We start from the raw sequence: 17,157 nt of genomic DNA, 5'->3' as shown, positions 1-17,157 counted from the left end.
TTACTAACTTAGCAACCTATGGTCATTTTTGGAAAAGGTGGACTTTTAAACAAAACTTGAGACAGAGCTAGTGAAATTGAAATAAAATCAACCAATTCACAAAAAAAAAAAAAAAAGAAAGAAAGAAAGAAAAAAAAGAAAAACAGAAAAAGAAAAAGAAAAAAGAATTTAAAAAGGAAATCTACTTCCTTAAATCTGTTTCCTTAGCCTGGCAACTCTAGTTAAGCTTTTAAGGAAATAGAAGTCAGGGACCAAATTATTTTTAGGTTAAAGAAGAAAACTATACATGTGACTCCAAACTTTGAAAACATCCTCATACAACATCATTCTAAATAAGTTCATCTAAATTTGGGCAGAAGAGTGGCAATTCTAAGTGTTAACTGACAAAGAAGTCACAGTTTTAACACTCCTTTGATATACTTTCCAAAATGAGAAAATTTTAAAGTTGCCTTGTAATTAAAAGACCTATTACACACACACACACACACACACACACACTCACACACACACTTTTCACCTGTTGTCTCCACTTAGCAAACTGTTAATAAATTAAAAATACTTAAATTTTCAGGAAATAAAGAGAGCAGTGATAATCTTAAATAATTCAGTGTTTTCATCCCCATCTCTCTGCAGAATAATACCCAACCAACAAATGGCTAACAGGCCATTTCTTCCCTGGGTTTGGACTTAACCATCTATCATTTGGCATAACCAACTGACAGTGATTGATCTTCTCTAGATAAAAATTTATTAGATCATCCTCTTTTGGTGCAAAGAAGCTGTAGGCAGCTCTCTCCAAAATCCTTAAAACAAATCTTAACACGAACCGCTGAAAACTAAGAAATTTCTCAAAAGATCTCCAAGAAAAATATATTTCCTTTCCCTTTGCATAACAGGGGCCTCTTATAACACACAAACAAGGCACTCTTTAAAAAGTCACTTTACAGTGGTACAACCACAAGTCTAGATCAAATGTTCCACTTTCCCTGATGACAACAGCCCTTCAGAGGCTTCCTTTATGGCCCCGATGCCCATAGGTTCCAGAGGTGACAACAAACACAGGGATGCCAAGGGTCAGCAGACAGGTGGTTGGTGGAGCACTCCTCCGCGTGTCTTTCAAAGCGCTCCACGCTGTGTCCTCCGGACTTCACGCCCAGGGATGCTGGGCTACAGCGCTAGGGCCACGACTTGGCCAGTTGTTGGGAGACTGCAAGAGCGCCCTATTCACGTCGCCTCCACGCCCACCTCCTCCTGCAAGAGTCCCCTCCCATTGCCACTGCACGGACTCTCGGGTTGCCCTTATTGTTGGCCGCGTCTGTCTGTCACTTTGTGGGCCTTGTGACATGAATGGATGAGCTAGGCACACCTTCCGTCCTTCTAGAAAAAAACCCCATGCGGATCTGTATAGATTCCCCCAGGCGCTCCCAGAGCCTACGCCGCGGGTCAGGGGGACGCGCAGCTTCCCCCTCCCACCCTCACTCCTCCCATCCCTTAAAAAAGAGAGAGAGAGAGAGAGAGAAACGACCAACGCAAATAAATAATACCGTTCCGAGCCTGCGACGTTCTGGGTGCCCTCTCCTCCCCGCCGGGCTCAGAGCGCTCCAGCCCGGGGGAGGCGGCGGCGAGAGACAGTGGCCGGGTCCGGCGGGGCGCGGGCTAGAGGCGGGTGCAGCGGGCCCGCGGGCGCCGCACTATGCTCCCCAGCGCCGTGGCAGCGGGCGCCTACTGGGACGTGGTGGCTTCCTCCGCGCTCCTCAATCTCCCGGCAGCACCGGGCTTTGGCAACCTGGGCAAGAGTTTCCTGATCGAGAACTTGCTGCGGGTCGGAGGAGCCCCGGCGCACGGGCTGCAGCCACCCCCGCCCCACGGCCCGGCGGCCTCCCTACCCACAGCCGCGGGCGCGCAGCTCCGGCCCCTGCCCGCCAGTCCCGTTCCCCTCAAGCTGTGCCCTGCGGCCGAGCAAGTCAGCCCAGCCGGGGCACCCTACGGCACGCGGTGGGCATTTCAAGTGCTCGGCCCCTCGGCGGAAGGCGCGAGGCTGCCGGGCCGGGCTCCGGAGGACCGAGACTGTGCTTTCCAGCCTTCTGCCCCAGGTGAGCCAGCTCTCCCCTTCCCAGCAGCGCTGACGCCCCGGCGGGCGCCCCGGGACCTGGGCTCGCCAGTATTGCGCGCTGCGCCAAGGGAGTGCCAGCCTGGGACCTTCCTGGAGCATGTCGAGATTTAGTGGAGATGCCATTTGGGGAGTGAGGAGGAAACCACCACTTTTGTGATTATTTTTTGCCCCATCCCGGCCCGTAGTTTCCTTCCTGTCTCCTCCTTTGGACAGGTAGTAGGGCTACTTTGGACTTTTTGACCTTAACGGGAAAACTCCGAAGGCGCCTCTGACTGGAAAGGGCTCCTCGGTTCCTAGATGCTTGTGGAGCTGGACCAGTTTCACGGGGTTTCCCAAGTATAGCGTTTCTAGTCCGCCGCTCCTGTCCCGGAGGCGGCCCTGCGGAAAGTTCTTGGCTAGGAGAGCTTCGCGGGGCCTGCTGTGCGGGCTGTTGCCATTCACCTTTGAGACGGTCCGGGTTGTTCAGGAAGGCTTGCGAAGGTCTTTGGAAGAAGAGTTGCGCAAAGTTTTGGCTCTCTCGCCTCTTTAACACTTTGGAACATTCAAGGCGCAAAGAAATCAAGGCCGACTTTTTCTTCGTGCTGAGCTGAAAAACAGCTGAATTGGCAACTGGAGTAGGAAGTTCACTAATAAATAGGAATTTACCAAGAGAAGGATAGTTTGGGTTTATTTTAATTACCATATAAAAGCTAGCTGGGGGATTGGGACAAAGGAAGGATGCGGACTGTTAGGTAAAGTTTATGGAGAGGCTGCCGAAATTAGCGATGATAAAAGGACTACGATTCTTAGAGACTTGGAAACTCGGCTCCAATTGAATTAATTTTTTGGCTGCGTCCTTAGACGATCTTAACTCATTCTTTTAATCCCAATGGGTTTGTCCAGAATGACTAATAGACGCTTTTTCAGCAGTTTCCATTGTCCCAGCAAACTGCCGGATCAAATTTATTACTAATGGCTTTATAGAATTTAACATGTTTAGAACCTGTCCCAGTCTTTCAGCTTGAAATGATTACTAACAGAATGGAACAAATATAATTATATGAACACAGATCTCCTTCACATAGTGTAAAACCTAAATCCATTTAGGAACAGGAACAGATAAAGTTAAGGCGAGGCTTATGTGCCTTGTAAGTGTGGACCGCTTTGTTTTTGAAGTATGAGGAAGATTAGAAAAGTGTAAAGCAGGTCTACATAGACAAAGAATTAGTAAATAATTTAATAAATTATGAAGAAAATCTTGATGATTTGGCATTGTGTTCAGAGAAGTTACTTTTCAAGAATTCTTAAATTGTTAATGATTGTCTCTCAACCATGAAAAACTACATAATTTTAAACTGTGAGGATTTTACAGATTAAATAAATCAAATGCACATCAAATGTAGATTGTTCAATAACCCTTAAAATAATTTCATATACATATTCATTTCATTCAAAATATTGCAATGAGTGGGCAAAGGATTTCCTAACTACATTGTTTTTATTTTCAGGAACATATTCATTCTTGTACACATATTAAAGTGTAACAACTCAAAAAATTATTTTTTGGAATAAACAGAGGGTACAAGAATTTATATTTCCTTTCAAATGAAAGTTGAAGCATATGTATTGTCAAATGTTTTATCAACCCTCATGAAGACTTGATGTGTCCCTCTAATGATTTTCACTTGAACAACCTTTTGTTTCAAAAGGCATTTTTGTAAAGAATGCATATAATTTTTGAAAGTGGAAATACATCTAAAGAAGGAAGAAAAAGCCCCATAAGTTTGTACCCACAATTATGCTCTTTAAAACTGGAATTTACATTTATTTTTACAATTTAACAAATAATATAAGTTTCTGAACATTGTCCTAGTTTAAGTGACAGATTCTTAACTTACTAAATGTGATGGAAATTCTTTATATAGTATAGATTATGAAGTTGAAATGAGTACCAACCATTTTATCTATTATCTGGAAATTAGGTAATATGAACTAGTGATTGATATTCTGTAGAGAGCATGAAAGGTAACAATATTTCTTTCTGAAATATCAGTGAATGATTAGTACTGATGTTTTAGACAGTAGGGAGAAAATTATAAAATGTGATTTTAATAATTTGAGCTTATTGACAATCCACTTTATTTCAACCTTAATATGTTGATTGCATCTGTCTAGATGTTGAATAAGAAAACTCAGAGTAGTTTTTAAGTGCAGTGATGAAATGTAGCATTGTTTAAAATTTAGAGAATTTATGCCACTCTGTGTATTTTTGCTTAATTACTTTGGTTACCTACTTCTAATTATACTATATATTTAATTCAGCAAATGCTTACTGAGGGTATCTCATGTGTCAACTTCTGTTTTAGGATCTTGGCATAATCATGGAACAAAAGAAATAACTGCCCTGTGGGGCTTACATTCCTTGGTCTGTACTATTTTATAGGTTACCAATTATTAGCTTTTTAATCTTCATAAGGGGCCAGCCAGTTAGCTATTGGGATTCATATCTCTTTCTACAATGAAAAAATTATTTCACTTGCTAATTTTGTTTCTTGTCCCAAATACTACTTGAAATATCTGTGGACTCGTGAAGGAGAAAAAATCTTTAGATTGATACTTTGGTAAACTTCATTGACTATGAGAAACTGATGAAGGATGGTACAACTAATTGCATTCAAATCATAATAAATCAGATTATGATTTTATACCTCAGCTTTTAAGGAAAGAAATTGGCTTTCTTGTCATAAGACACATCTGAAAGGTGTTGACAGGTGAGTGGTAACCCAGCTTTACAGGTCATAGATGAAAGTATAGCTGTCAGTGCTTCATCCCAGAAAACTGGCAGGTTTGAATATTTAGAGCAAGAAAAGGAACATGCCATACTATATGTTGTCCAATTGTTTATATAGAGTAATTTAAAAACTTTTGTTTTAAATCAAAGAATATCCTTGAAGATTTGAGAGAGACACATTTAGTGCAATAGTGGGTAATGAATAGATTCACCTCCATTTTTTTTTTTTTTAATCTGAGGGAAAAATGTCTCAGACCTGTTATAGTTTGTTAGTGGAAACCAGAAGACTTTCTCAGTAAAATCCTAATGATCAGAGATCCTCCCCTGTAAGTTCACTAATGTTATTATTTGGAGAGTGCAGTTATAGATTTAAATATGCGTATGTTTATGTATAAAAGAAGGTCTTGGAAAGTGAAAAACTGAACATTTTAAATTTCTCTTGGTTCTGAGAATGCCATGAATTTTTCAAAATAAGTGGAACAAATAGTTTTGCTTTTTAGTAACATTTGTTATTTAAAACAGTTTCAAAATAATTGACAAAACTATTTTGTATTAAATGTGCTGCATACAAAATGATTGGAAAGCAAATATTTATTCTGGATAAGTGAGTTTGTTCTTTTTTGTTAAAAAGTAATTTTGCCAAGTGAGTTGTACTCAATAGTACAGAAATGGAAGATCCTGAGTATTTTTGCTGTCATTCAGTGAGGGTTATTTACCTATTATTCCTTGACTTTGTCTGAAACTGCTTACACTTATGGGTTGTGTTCAAAATGGTAATATATACCTCCTTTGTTGAGATACACTCCGAGTATGAAATAACATAGCCTGTCATACATTTTAGGCACTTGGGGCATGAATAAAATGAATCTGTGTTCAAAGTGGGGATTCCAGTCTAACTGAAGACTTTGTGATCTAATTTAAATCAGTCTGTAATTTTTGTTGCTAAACTAAGCTCTAGATTTGTTTTGGAAAATTGAAACATTGCTATCTTAAATGTTAATGCTGACCCAGAACTAGGAAGAGAGTGGGCAACCAGAACAGGACAATGATGTTCTTTACTCTGGACATTTTCCCAGTTATCCTTTGGTAGAATTTGTAGATAGTATCAGAATCATATTTTTACTGTCTGTATATATTTTTTAATCTGTTTATTATATCTTTGTAGTTAACATATCAATAACTTTTACATAGTTTTTGAATAAACAGCTATGAACAAATTTTTATATGGCCCCTAAGTTCATCAGTACTTTCAGGTTTGAGAAATTCTTACTCTCAATAGTACTAACAGAACTAACAGTCCATTTATGTTTGGTACTGATTGAGTAAGCCACACTCTTTAGAAAATATTTGAGTTGGAGCTACCGGGGGCCAAAAATTCATGTGCATTTAATTTGCCTGCAACTTTAGCATCTGTTCATCTCCTACCCCCATCTCCTACCCCCAACAAACGCATCTCTACTTTGTTCAACCAAGTCAATGTCAATATGGTAACTTGTGTTGTTGCTACTGAGGTTTAATAATAAAGCAGGAGTAAAGCCAAAAGTCAAGTAGGAACATCTAGTGTGTTTTTTACTTAACTCTTACTCACTTTAGATATTTGAGGTGTTATTTTAGGAGGTACAATAGTTTGAATGCCCATAAATTTATAAACAGGCTTATGTAGCATTTAAACATAAGATACTAAATAAGGGTGCCAAGTGTGATGGGTTATTTAAAGGGGCTGTGAAGGGTGACTTTTTTCTATTGATTTTCCTACCTATCCAGATATTTTTGTATGGTACTAGGGACAGAACCCAGGGCCTTGCACAACCTAGACAAGCACTCTACCGCTGAGTTATATCCCTAGCCCTTTATCCATGTTCATTTGTCATCATTGTGGCTAAAATCCTGGAACCTAAGCTGTGCTTTGGACTTCCTCTTTGTGTGTGCCCCTTCATTCCTGTTCTTGTGCCCACCAGGAAACATTTCTCTTTGCTGTAAGTAGACATTTCATGGTTATGTTTGCTGCTGAATGATGTTAGAAATGATAACAACTTGAAAGTAAAGGACCAACATCCATGCAAAATTTCTGTTTAATAGTTATGTTCATAAAATGCTTTGACATTCTTTGACTAGGAAAGCTTTTTACAAAAGTAAAATGTTCTGTTGGCAATGTTCATAACTTCAGAATCCATCTTTTTTGTTTTGAGGGAATTTTATTGCCAACCTTAAAGTTTTCTCTTATAGGTTTGTTTTGTTTTGTTTTTGTTTTGTTCTATTTATTTATTTATTTTTTTATGGTAGTGAGTATTGAACCCAAGGGTGCTTCCTTACATTGAGCTATACCCAGAGCTATTTTATTTTTTTATTTTGAGACAGGGCCTCACTAAGTTGCTGAGACTGGTCTTGAACTTGCAGTTCTACTGTCTTAGCCTCCCTAGTCACTGCAATTGCAGGGGTGCACTACCACACAAGCTCCTTTATATTTGTAATGTTCATACTTTTAAGTCAGTTTAAATAACTTAAGTTTTTATTCAAATGCACCTGGAGTCTGCCAGGAGTAAAAGGCAAATTGCAAAACGAAACAATATGATTTTATCTAGAAATGCTTGTTAGAATCCTCATTTAAGACTTCATTAGATCATGTTTCTATTTTATACTCTGTTAGTAAGAAATTGGATTTTTGCCTTAACACATAATATGCTTACCAGACCCTTGTATATTTTATTCCAAAATATTTTATTTTCCTCTCAGTAATGTTTCCACTTTTAATGAAATCTCTCCCTTTCATTCTTTTTAGCCTCCAGTCAGTTCTTAACTTGGCAATGCCAAATGATTCATCACTTTATATAAAGTTACCATAACTGATTTCATTTTTAATAGCATTATTCATTTTGTCAACCAGTTATTAGTTGTGAATATTTCAGGGGCATAGTTTTGTGAGTTATGTGAACAGTAAACTTGAGGCACTAAAATTCTCTCTGAAGTCAAAGATCAAAAAGCCTCTAGAAGTTTTTAGACTTTTCTTTCAGAACCAAAGAATCTAGGAAAAGTAAAGAGAAAAAAAAAAAAAAAAAAGAAGAAAGAGGGGAAAAATTAACCTATTTAAAATATATTGTGGGATATTTAATTGACTTATTATTTATAAATATTACAAGATGAAGTAGGCTTTTCACTTTTCAATAACAACCTTAATCTTAGTAATTCTAAATGACCATCAGAAATAGAATATATGACAGAGTTCTACAAGTCTGCTTGAGAAGACTCCAAATTTCATGTTCTTTAAAACTTTAAATCTCTAATACTTTTCTCAATTAAAACATGGGAAGGAGTTAGTTATTCTTTGAAAAAATTTATGTATATTCACAAGATAATAGAAGCATGACTGCTTGGTGGGTTTTTAAATAGACTAACCTGAGGCTGGATTGAGTTTAAGTGCGTTATACCAATTCTGTAGTTATATTGGATCTGAAACAAAAACATGATCTGTTTCTTCAATTAAGATTAGGATCATACTTACTGATTTACAAATTTTCTATAGGTACTTTTGCATTGCAATTAACCTGAGAGACTTTGTAACTCATAATACCTAACAAATTTACTTTTAGGTCCTTTATAATAATAAAAATATAATAAATATAAATGTTGACAATGCTTTCTCCAAAGCATAAATGACAAATTTGGCAAATTTTTAACAACCATATGGTTTTCTGATCTGATTTTAGTAGTATTTGTATCATTTTAAGGTCTAAATTCAAGTCTAAGCTCCATATGGTACTGATTGAATAAATAAGCAATTTGTGTAACTTCATTGAACCTGTTTTTTTAATTTCAAAATGTGAACAGAGGGTAGGGTCAGCACTTGACTTTCAAGCATGTAAGTCAGAAGTCCATTGATAAGGAACAGGAAAAAAAATGTGAAAAACTTCTTCCCACTGTTTCACCATAAATGAACTATTGGTAAAAGGGGTATTGCTATACAAGAACCCATCCCAAAACTTGGTGGCTTAAAGAAATCATTTATTATTTTTTCTCACAGTTTTGTGCATTCATTGACTGGGTTCTGCTGGGAGATTCTCACTCAGAATCTGATACAGCAGTTGCAGTTGGTTGCCAGTTGGAGCTGCAGTCCTCTGAAGAATCTACTGGCCAGATGTCCAGGGCTACTCACCTGACTGGCTGTTGACACTGGCTGTTGACCAGGTGCTCAACCTGGCTTCTAGAAGGGTGAGGCACCAGTGCTGGTGACCCTAGACAACTATGGTGGTCACAGTGATTAATGTCCCATAGCTGGAGAGGAAGCCAGATCCTATCCAGTAGTTGCTGTTGTGAGGATCCATGAGATGTCGATGGAAGTGTCCCAACAATGCTTCTCATTGCCTCTTGCTGCACACAGTGTTGTTGCAGTCCCAGCCTTCCCTATAGCCCTTCCTTGTTCCACTACATCTCAGCCACCATGACCAGGTGAATTTTTCTAAAATGTAGCTTTCATTATATCACCTAGCTACTCAGGAAAACATAAATTATCCCTGTTGAAGACAAATAAAATGAAATTCTCTCTGACCTTCAAGACTTTCATTTCCTCAGCCACATTGATCTCTTCTAGAGTGTTGTCCCTTTGACCTTGTCCCAGTACCAGACTGTTCTTCTTAACCTTTTTTATGCATCCTAGCCATCCTTACCTCCTTTCCTTTGTTCATGTGACTTACCCCCAAAGCTGTCTTTTTTTTCTTTTGTCATTCCAAGTACTTCTCACATAGATAAAGGTCCTAATTGAGATGTTTGTCCTGCTTAAAGCCTTCTTGGACCAAACCTTCCTAACAATATTCTTTTCTTTTCACTTGTTTCTATTTCAGTAAAAGTTTGGACCTTATTGTTTCTCTTTATGTGTTATCTTAGTATAGATCTCAAGTTACATAATAATGGCAGGAGAAAGGCTAACATTTATTGAATGCCTGTTAAATATCAGACATTATTTTATGTTCTTTTTAGTGATCTCATACTGGCTAGCCATTATAATCACCTGTAGAGTTTTTTTTTTTTTTGTTTTGTTTTTTTTTTTTAATGCTGTGCAAGGCTACCCATTCCTACCTAGTCTGATTTAACCCAGTTGATATGGGCCCAGGCATCTGTATCTTTGAAAAGTAGCCCAGGTAATTCTGGTTTTGGAAAATACATAGTATGAAATTCTTAAATTTCATCTTTTCCTTGGGGAGTGCATCAGCTTTGACAGAACACATTTAATGTAGAATACTGAGAAATTTATATTTCATTTTTCATTAGCATGTTCAGATATTTAAGTTAAGGAACTTTTCTTTCTTTTAGAAGCATAAATTCCTGTAGGAAGGAAAACTAGTCCCAGCACACAGTGCAACACTTTGCACTTGACAGATGATAGGTGATACATATTATTTGCCTTGAATTGAAAGGAAAGAATCAAACTGTACTTGGCTTCTTAAAGAGCTGTATTAAAACATTAAGGCCTATTTTTTTCTGTTTGAAAAATACTCTTGAGGCAAAAAATGCTGACTTCTATTGTTTCCCAATTAACAGAGGGGAAAGGACAAATTTATCTAACTTGTTTTCCCTACTGATTGAAGGGAAGGATGGCAATTGAATCACTAAATGAATTACTTTTAGTTACACTATGTGATAGATAAATCAAATCTTATTACATAATTGATATTTCTTAGGTCTAACTACTCAAAACAAACATTTTGCAATTCTTTGGGGTTTTGTCTCCAGGTAGTCTGTTTAATTGTGTATTATTTTCAAATCAGAAGTTTAGGTTTCTTTATTGCCAGAGCCTGTGTACCTGGCAATTAAAGGAGTGCCTTTTAAATTTATTTAATTTCCTGTTATTCTTTCCCAGAGGTTTTTATTTTTATTTTTATTGACCTTCTGCATTAGTAAGATATCTTGGAATCTTGTCTCATTTCTCCTCATCTTTTTTGAAATGTGCTGTCCAGTCCGCACTGCATTGCAGTGGACCCCTGAAATTTATTTGAAAGTTTTACCAGTGATCTTTGGTATTCAGTCTTTGAAATGTTACCACAAGTCAGTACCACAGTTTGCAGTGATAATAAAAAGAATTGGTTTCATGCCAATTGATTTCCATTGTCCTTTTCTGTCAATAAAGAAGAATGAAAGTAACAAAAACCAATTAAAATTATTGTTTTCTAGACAACAGAATTTTGAAAATAATTTCTTTACAGTTAGGCTTGTAACTATCCTTTGCTTGGGATATTTACATCAGATAGCCATCTATTTAGATCTATTTAGATCTAGTTTTTAAAAAATAAGGCTAGTTCACCAGTAAGTTGGCTCTAAGTTCCCATCTTAACTAGATATTCAAAATAATTAAAAGACGTTTTGCATCTGGGTCTTCAAATAAATTAGAATCTGTGATGAAAGTATGGAAAGTTCATAAAGTTTTCTATAAAATTTAGTCATTTGGTTTCAGACAGGCCCTGGTTTTGTTCCCAAAAGTTTAAGCCCTTTTGTTTTTAAGTTGTAACAACTTCCCATAGAAAATGAAAATTTGATTTATTGGTGGAATGTGGAATTTGGAGTAACCTGAAATGCTGTACCAAGAGGACCTGAGCTCATTTAGGACCTGTCCCATGGGTGTTCTTTTCATAGGAAAGGACATTATTTTTCTCCCATAGACATCTTGGGAGATGTGTCTATTTTCCAGACTCCAGCTTTGAATAACTGTCAGAGTCTGTAATAACTTATTACTATCCTAAAATCCTATTGTTTCTCTTGCCTACTTTTTTTACTTTGCTGAAAGCAATCATAATCACATTCTAGATGCAGTCCCATTTAAGGTTGAATGTTAATGAATGAATGAATGAGATGGCTTGTGTTAAATTCATATCCAGTCCTGTGCCTGACTATATAGTAAACACTCCTTAAATATTATCATTATGACTATTGTTCAGTAAGCCTACCATGAATCATTCCTAACACAGCGAATAATGATGTAATTGCATCTAAACTGCATGGATGGGGCTTGAATGCCTATCATCCATGATTAAATGGCCATTTCCCCCCTCCATTTTTCAGAACATCTTCAAAGTAGTTTGTAAGGCTTGCAAAAGTTATCATACATCTGTTCACTTATCATTTTGTTTTCATGAAGTTTGAGTTTTCTTTTTTCCTCTTTTCTTTAAAAAAGTCTGTGGTTTACAAATGTTAAAAGTCTAAAATGTATTTTAAATGCATTGCATTATTTTAAATGATTGTTTCCTGTTGTCATTGAGCACTGAGCAATCACATGCCCAGAGATTGATTAGCATTTGACTTATGTCAGAGTAGGAGCTTGTGAAAAAAAAAAAGGGAGCACTTAATTGGAATTTCACAGTGATTTCCACATAAACCAGCTTAAACAAGGTGTATTTATGTATAGCAGTCAGGAATTGACTAATCTCCTGTGTAAATATATGTGTCAAAGAGATGATTTAAGATGGCCAAGAACTTCTATACAATAGAACTTCAAGACTGGTCTTGTCACAAAGTGTGAGAGCTAGTTTTTTTAGCCCAAACTAGAATTGTTACTGTAGATTTTGACATTTTTGTAATTACAGATTTTGATACTGTCATTTTGATTACAACTTTCACGTAAGGTAATGTATAGCAGTACAAGGGACTGTTCAAATAAAATCTTTCTTGTTAAATCCAGTGTTAAAATCAGACATCTTCAAACCACATTTATCACAAATGTATTTAATTGATTACTTAAGGAAACCATCTATTTGTTTTAATCTTTTATTTTCTCATTTTTAGGGCTGAGGAGTTAGACTGATTTTGGCTAGAATAGGAAATGTGTGATTTATATATACCTTGCATTATTATTTCACTGGTATCACTAGGGTACAGTCTTATTTTCTGTGTTCTATATTGAGCAACAAAGATCAAGTAAACGAATTTTCTTTGGTATTTCCAGCTAGCACAATAAATGTGTAATTTTTGTATGTAAATACAACATTACTGACTTTTTTCCTTCTACCTAATAAAAAGAAAAAAAGAAAAAGGAAGGAAGAAGGAAAAGCTTAACAGCATAATAAACATGACTTAATTATCTATGGAATGTTTATTTTGGAGGGGAAACAAGTGAGCTAGCAGAAATGCTTAAGAATAAACACAATGAGGCAATATTTATACTTGGAAATATAATTCTATTTTTCAAAGTACTTCATATGTCCATAGTAATCATGGAAATATAAATCTGCCTAAATAATGCCATGTTCTTATAATTAAAGATATAAAATTCAAATGATTTTTCATTTCTATGATGATTTTCTAGTTGATATTAGAACAATTTATGATAACAATGAAACTAAAAAAACAGTTTTTGGACTTTTTGAACACCAAAATATTCTCCTTTTCATACCTTTGCCTTAGTTGCATATTTTCAAAACAGTGTTAAAACAAACACGATTCTCTGGAAATCCAGATATTTGAAAACTAAAAACATTAATATTGACAACTTTCCATTGTATTATAGGAAGAAATCTGCATTAATGACTAATTTCTAATTTTAGGGCCTTCAGGACCCTGAAATACTATAATTTTTTTACTGGGCAATATGTTTGTGTTGACGTCTGCTTTAAAGAATTGGTAAAAATAAGCATACATTTATCAATTTATTAAAATGCAAATCTGAAAGTACTGTGTTCTTCAAAAAGGTTATGTAGTCATAGCAGAACAATTTTCCTGGGCTGCGGAGATAACTCAGTTGGTAGAGGGCTTGCCTTGCAAGCACAAGGCCCTGTGTTCAACCCCTAGCACTAAAAAAAAAAAAAAAAAAAAAAAAAAAACAAAAAAAAAACAAAAAAAAACAGACAAACAAACAAACAAACAAACAAAAAAATTTCCCTTGTGTGAGTACAAAAAAGAAAAGAATTTGTCACTTGAATATGACAGGAGAATAACAAAAATATTTATTTTAAAGTCATGTTTTAGGCTCCAAGATCATCAATTTTGGAAGATAGCATATAGGAAGGTGTGTATGAGGGAGTAGGAAAGTTTGATCCTTGATTTTTCCCTAAGAAAATGATGGAAATGTCTTATTTCTTAGTCTTGAACATCATTAGTTTAGTTACTAAAACGCTGACTATTTATGATGTGCTAGGCACTCTGCTTGGTATGCCATGGTAAAAGCAAGTGCCCACCTTCAGGAAATCTCAACCACATTTATACTGTATTAAACTCATTGTATTAAGGATATATATGTAAGACACTTAACCAAAGCCTGGCATCTGGAAAGTTCTCAATAAAGAATTGGTGTTCACATTCTGTAATATCCTTTATGACTATTTTTTTTTCATCCACTAAGGAATAGAGTTAAAAATTTCATTTAAAATGTTAAATTCAATTGAATTGATATATCATTTCTATGATGGTATTCATACTCAAAATTTTAGAACAATCTCTGAAAATAGTGAAACTTCAAAAATATAGAATTTTTGGACACTAAAATGGGTCTCCTTTACATACATTTGCTATAAGAATAATAACTATTTCATACATATCTCTGGAAAATTTTATGAAAGTTAAATAAAATTAGAACAGAATTATTTGGCAAATCACTACACTGTAAACACTTATAAATACTTTTGATTTAACTAAATTTCTCTGGAGATAAAATATGATTATTCTTAAGTACTTAAAAAACATGAAAATGTGATCAGAGACATCATTTTTTTGTTATGGAATTGTTCAGTAAATGAATTATCACCAACTTGGGAATTCAACTATGTATATATTTCAAATAAACTTTATTCTAAAAACAAGAGGTAAAGTGATAGAATCTCTTTCAAAATTAAATGTAAACACATAATATTTAAATTGTTTCTTGGTAAGTAGAATATTTAGAGTTATGTTATTTAATATCATAGTCCCTTGCCACACCAGTCTATTTAATTTAAATTCCTTTGGATTAAAATTTCAGTGGCCTTGTCACATTAGCCAAATTTCAGGAGCTCAGTAACTTCATTTGCTAGTAGTTTTACGATGTGCAACAGGGCAGAAATAGATGTTTGCATCATTCCAGACAGTTTTCTTGGACAGTGTTGCTCTAGATATCTTAAATAAAGGAATATTAGATATTCCCTACTTGTGATTACATGACCTCACAGAACATCAGCTAGTAATTTTGATGTTTCCACTACATCTTTCAAATCTTGCTGAAATTATTTAGTAAGCACTTTGACCGATGAAGTCTGCTTTAATGTGACTTTAATTTCAGTACAAGTTATATAACTGAATAACTCAGAAAATGAAGTGCTTTTATTCAATGACTTTTAGGAAAGTTGAATTTCAAATATTGTCTAAAAGAAATGGCTAATCAATGAGACCAATTCTTTCTCTGCAGGGCCTCCCAAACCTTTTCTTCTGAGTGCACCAGCATTCTACTCTGCGTGCTGTGGTGGGTCCTGTCGGCGCCCTGCATCCCCCTCCGCTTTTCCAAGTAAGTTTTTAATGATTCATCAGCAATGCCTCAGTTATTCTGTAAACCAGAGCAGCAGGATTTAATGCGCTCAGGGAAGCTAATTGGTAATGCAATGGCAAGGAGCTAATTCCTCACTAAAAATCACAGCGATCCTATTCAGAAGGCTTCCAGAGATTTATCAAGCCTCAGCACAGTGAGCAATTGTGAGCAGTTTCTAATGGCTTTGAATCCTAGGGCTGACATACCAAGGAAAGCAACTTGTTTTCCATTTGATATAAAAGATCTCTGAGGGACCAGTTTGGCTCTTTCTGAAATGTGTAGCAACAGTCCTTTAAAGAAGAAAAAAGAAAGGAAGGGAGGCAAAGAAACTGCTGTATAAAATTCCATCCAGCTTAAAATGTGACACAAAGTCACAAGGTGTCTGTAGAAAATCATTAAAGATTGTCAAGATCATGAGAGGAGATAAATACCTCCTCTTCATCATCTTGAAGAAATCCAGCCAGAGCTGTTGGACATGTTTTCAGGAGGACATTAAAAATCATACAAGCAGAATTTTAATAGCATGGGCTGGGGACAGGAATGAGAAGGACAGAACTCATAGTGCGTGCACACACATACTCTCACTTGCAAAGGAGTATGTCTAAATGAAAGTAAAGTTCACCTGAATCTTGAGATGTCTTGGTAAGGTAAGAAGTGGTGATAGAGAATTTGTGTTTATGACAAAGAAGTCCAGTAGAGGGATGTGTTTATTTCAGCTGCCCAAGAGAAAACATTTATTCAGTTAACAGCTCTGTCAGGTGAAAAGCGAAATTAGAGTTGAGTCAGACTGAAGTACAGAGCTCTACCACTGCTGAATTCAGCTCCCTGCTGCCTCCGTGCATGTGTTTTATGAATGTTTCAGGAGAGCAGTTCCTCAACAGAATGATTCCTGACAAGTGAGGCAGCAAATGCTGGCCGTTTAATGAGCTTCAGGCTTCTGAGCATCTCTTTAGGGGGCTGATACTTTCCCACAGAGCACTTTACATGGCTGGGACCCAGCACAATGGGTGACAGACCCGTGACCAATCGTCACTTTTACTTGACTCATCCACACGCGACCTCACCACGATTTTTCACTCTGCAGATGAACTTTAGGAACCATTTCACATGGAAAAGGCTGGGGCAAGGGTCAGTTGCCCTTTTGTATGGTCATAAAGCAAGGCCCTGTGTGTCAGTCTTTTCTCCTGTCTCACATTCCAAGTGAATTTCTGGACACCATTTAAAGCACTTGACTGAAAAATAAAGCAGTGAATGAAACTGACTTTTATAGACTCATTCTAGCTCATCTTCCCATATAACCCTGTCCACCTGAAAAGGGATTTAGTGGATGAGCTGAGTGTATACAGGGACTTGCTGAATACATAGGGCCTATTATCAACTGTGGGGATTGTTTATTAACCAGGACTGATACACTACTATTTTGGAAGTGACCTATTAATTGTCCATTTAACTAGAATGTATTGAATTCAAACAGCAAAATAGAAACCATGACTAAACCTTTTACTCGCTCCTTCAAGGTGGTCTGCTATGAGGACGATTGAAAGCTGTTGTGCAAATTAAGAAGACATTTATCACCGTATATTAGAGTAGCAGACCACGATTCTGGAGTGGAGATTTAAAACCCAAATATCTGATACCATGCCCACAGTAGCATCTCTGGGAAATTAAATCTTTACTGTTAGATTTGGGGAGAGGAGATTAAAAGAGGTCTCACACTTCGCTTCATTTATTTCACCCTGATATGCTACTGTCTTTTGCTTTAGAAAAATCTCTGGTGGTACAGTTGAGGTAAGTAGAAAT

General features: G+C 36.4%; 1 protein-coding gene across 1 annotated transcript in view; it reads left to right on the top strand.

Moving 5' to 3' along the window:
• The first annotated feature begins 1,407 nt into the window (after positions 1 to 1,407).
• Positions 1,408 to 17,157, top strand: part of DBX2 (developing brain homeobox 2) — a 36,037-nt gene continuing 20,287 nt past the window's right edge. Inside the window, exons 1-2 of the mRNA XM_079139639.1 lie at positions 1,408 to 2,093; positions 15,241 to 15,336. Of these exons, the coding sequence (XP_078995765.1) occupies positions 1,694 to 2,093; positions 15,241 to 15,336 (496 nt within the window). The 5' untranslated portion in view covers positions 1,408 to 1,693. The remainder of the gene's footprint in view (positions 2,094 to 15,240; positions 15,337 to 17,157) is intronic.

Source organism: Sciurus vulgaris, assembly GCF_902686455.1.
Source record: "Sciurus vulgaris genome assembly, chromosome: 5".
Taxonomy (NCBI): Eukaryota; Metazoa; Chordata; class Mammalia; order Rodentia; family Sciuridae; genus Sciurus; species Sciurus vulgaris.
Note: the sequence above shows the minus strand (reverse complement) of the source record. Positions and strands in the feature narration are given on the sequence as shown.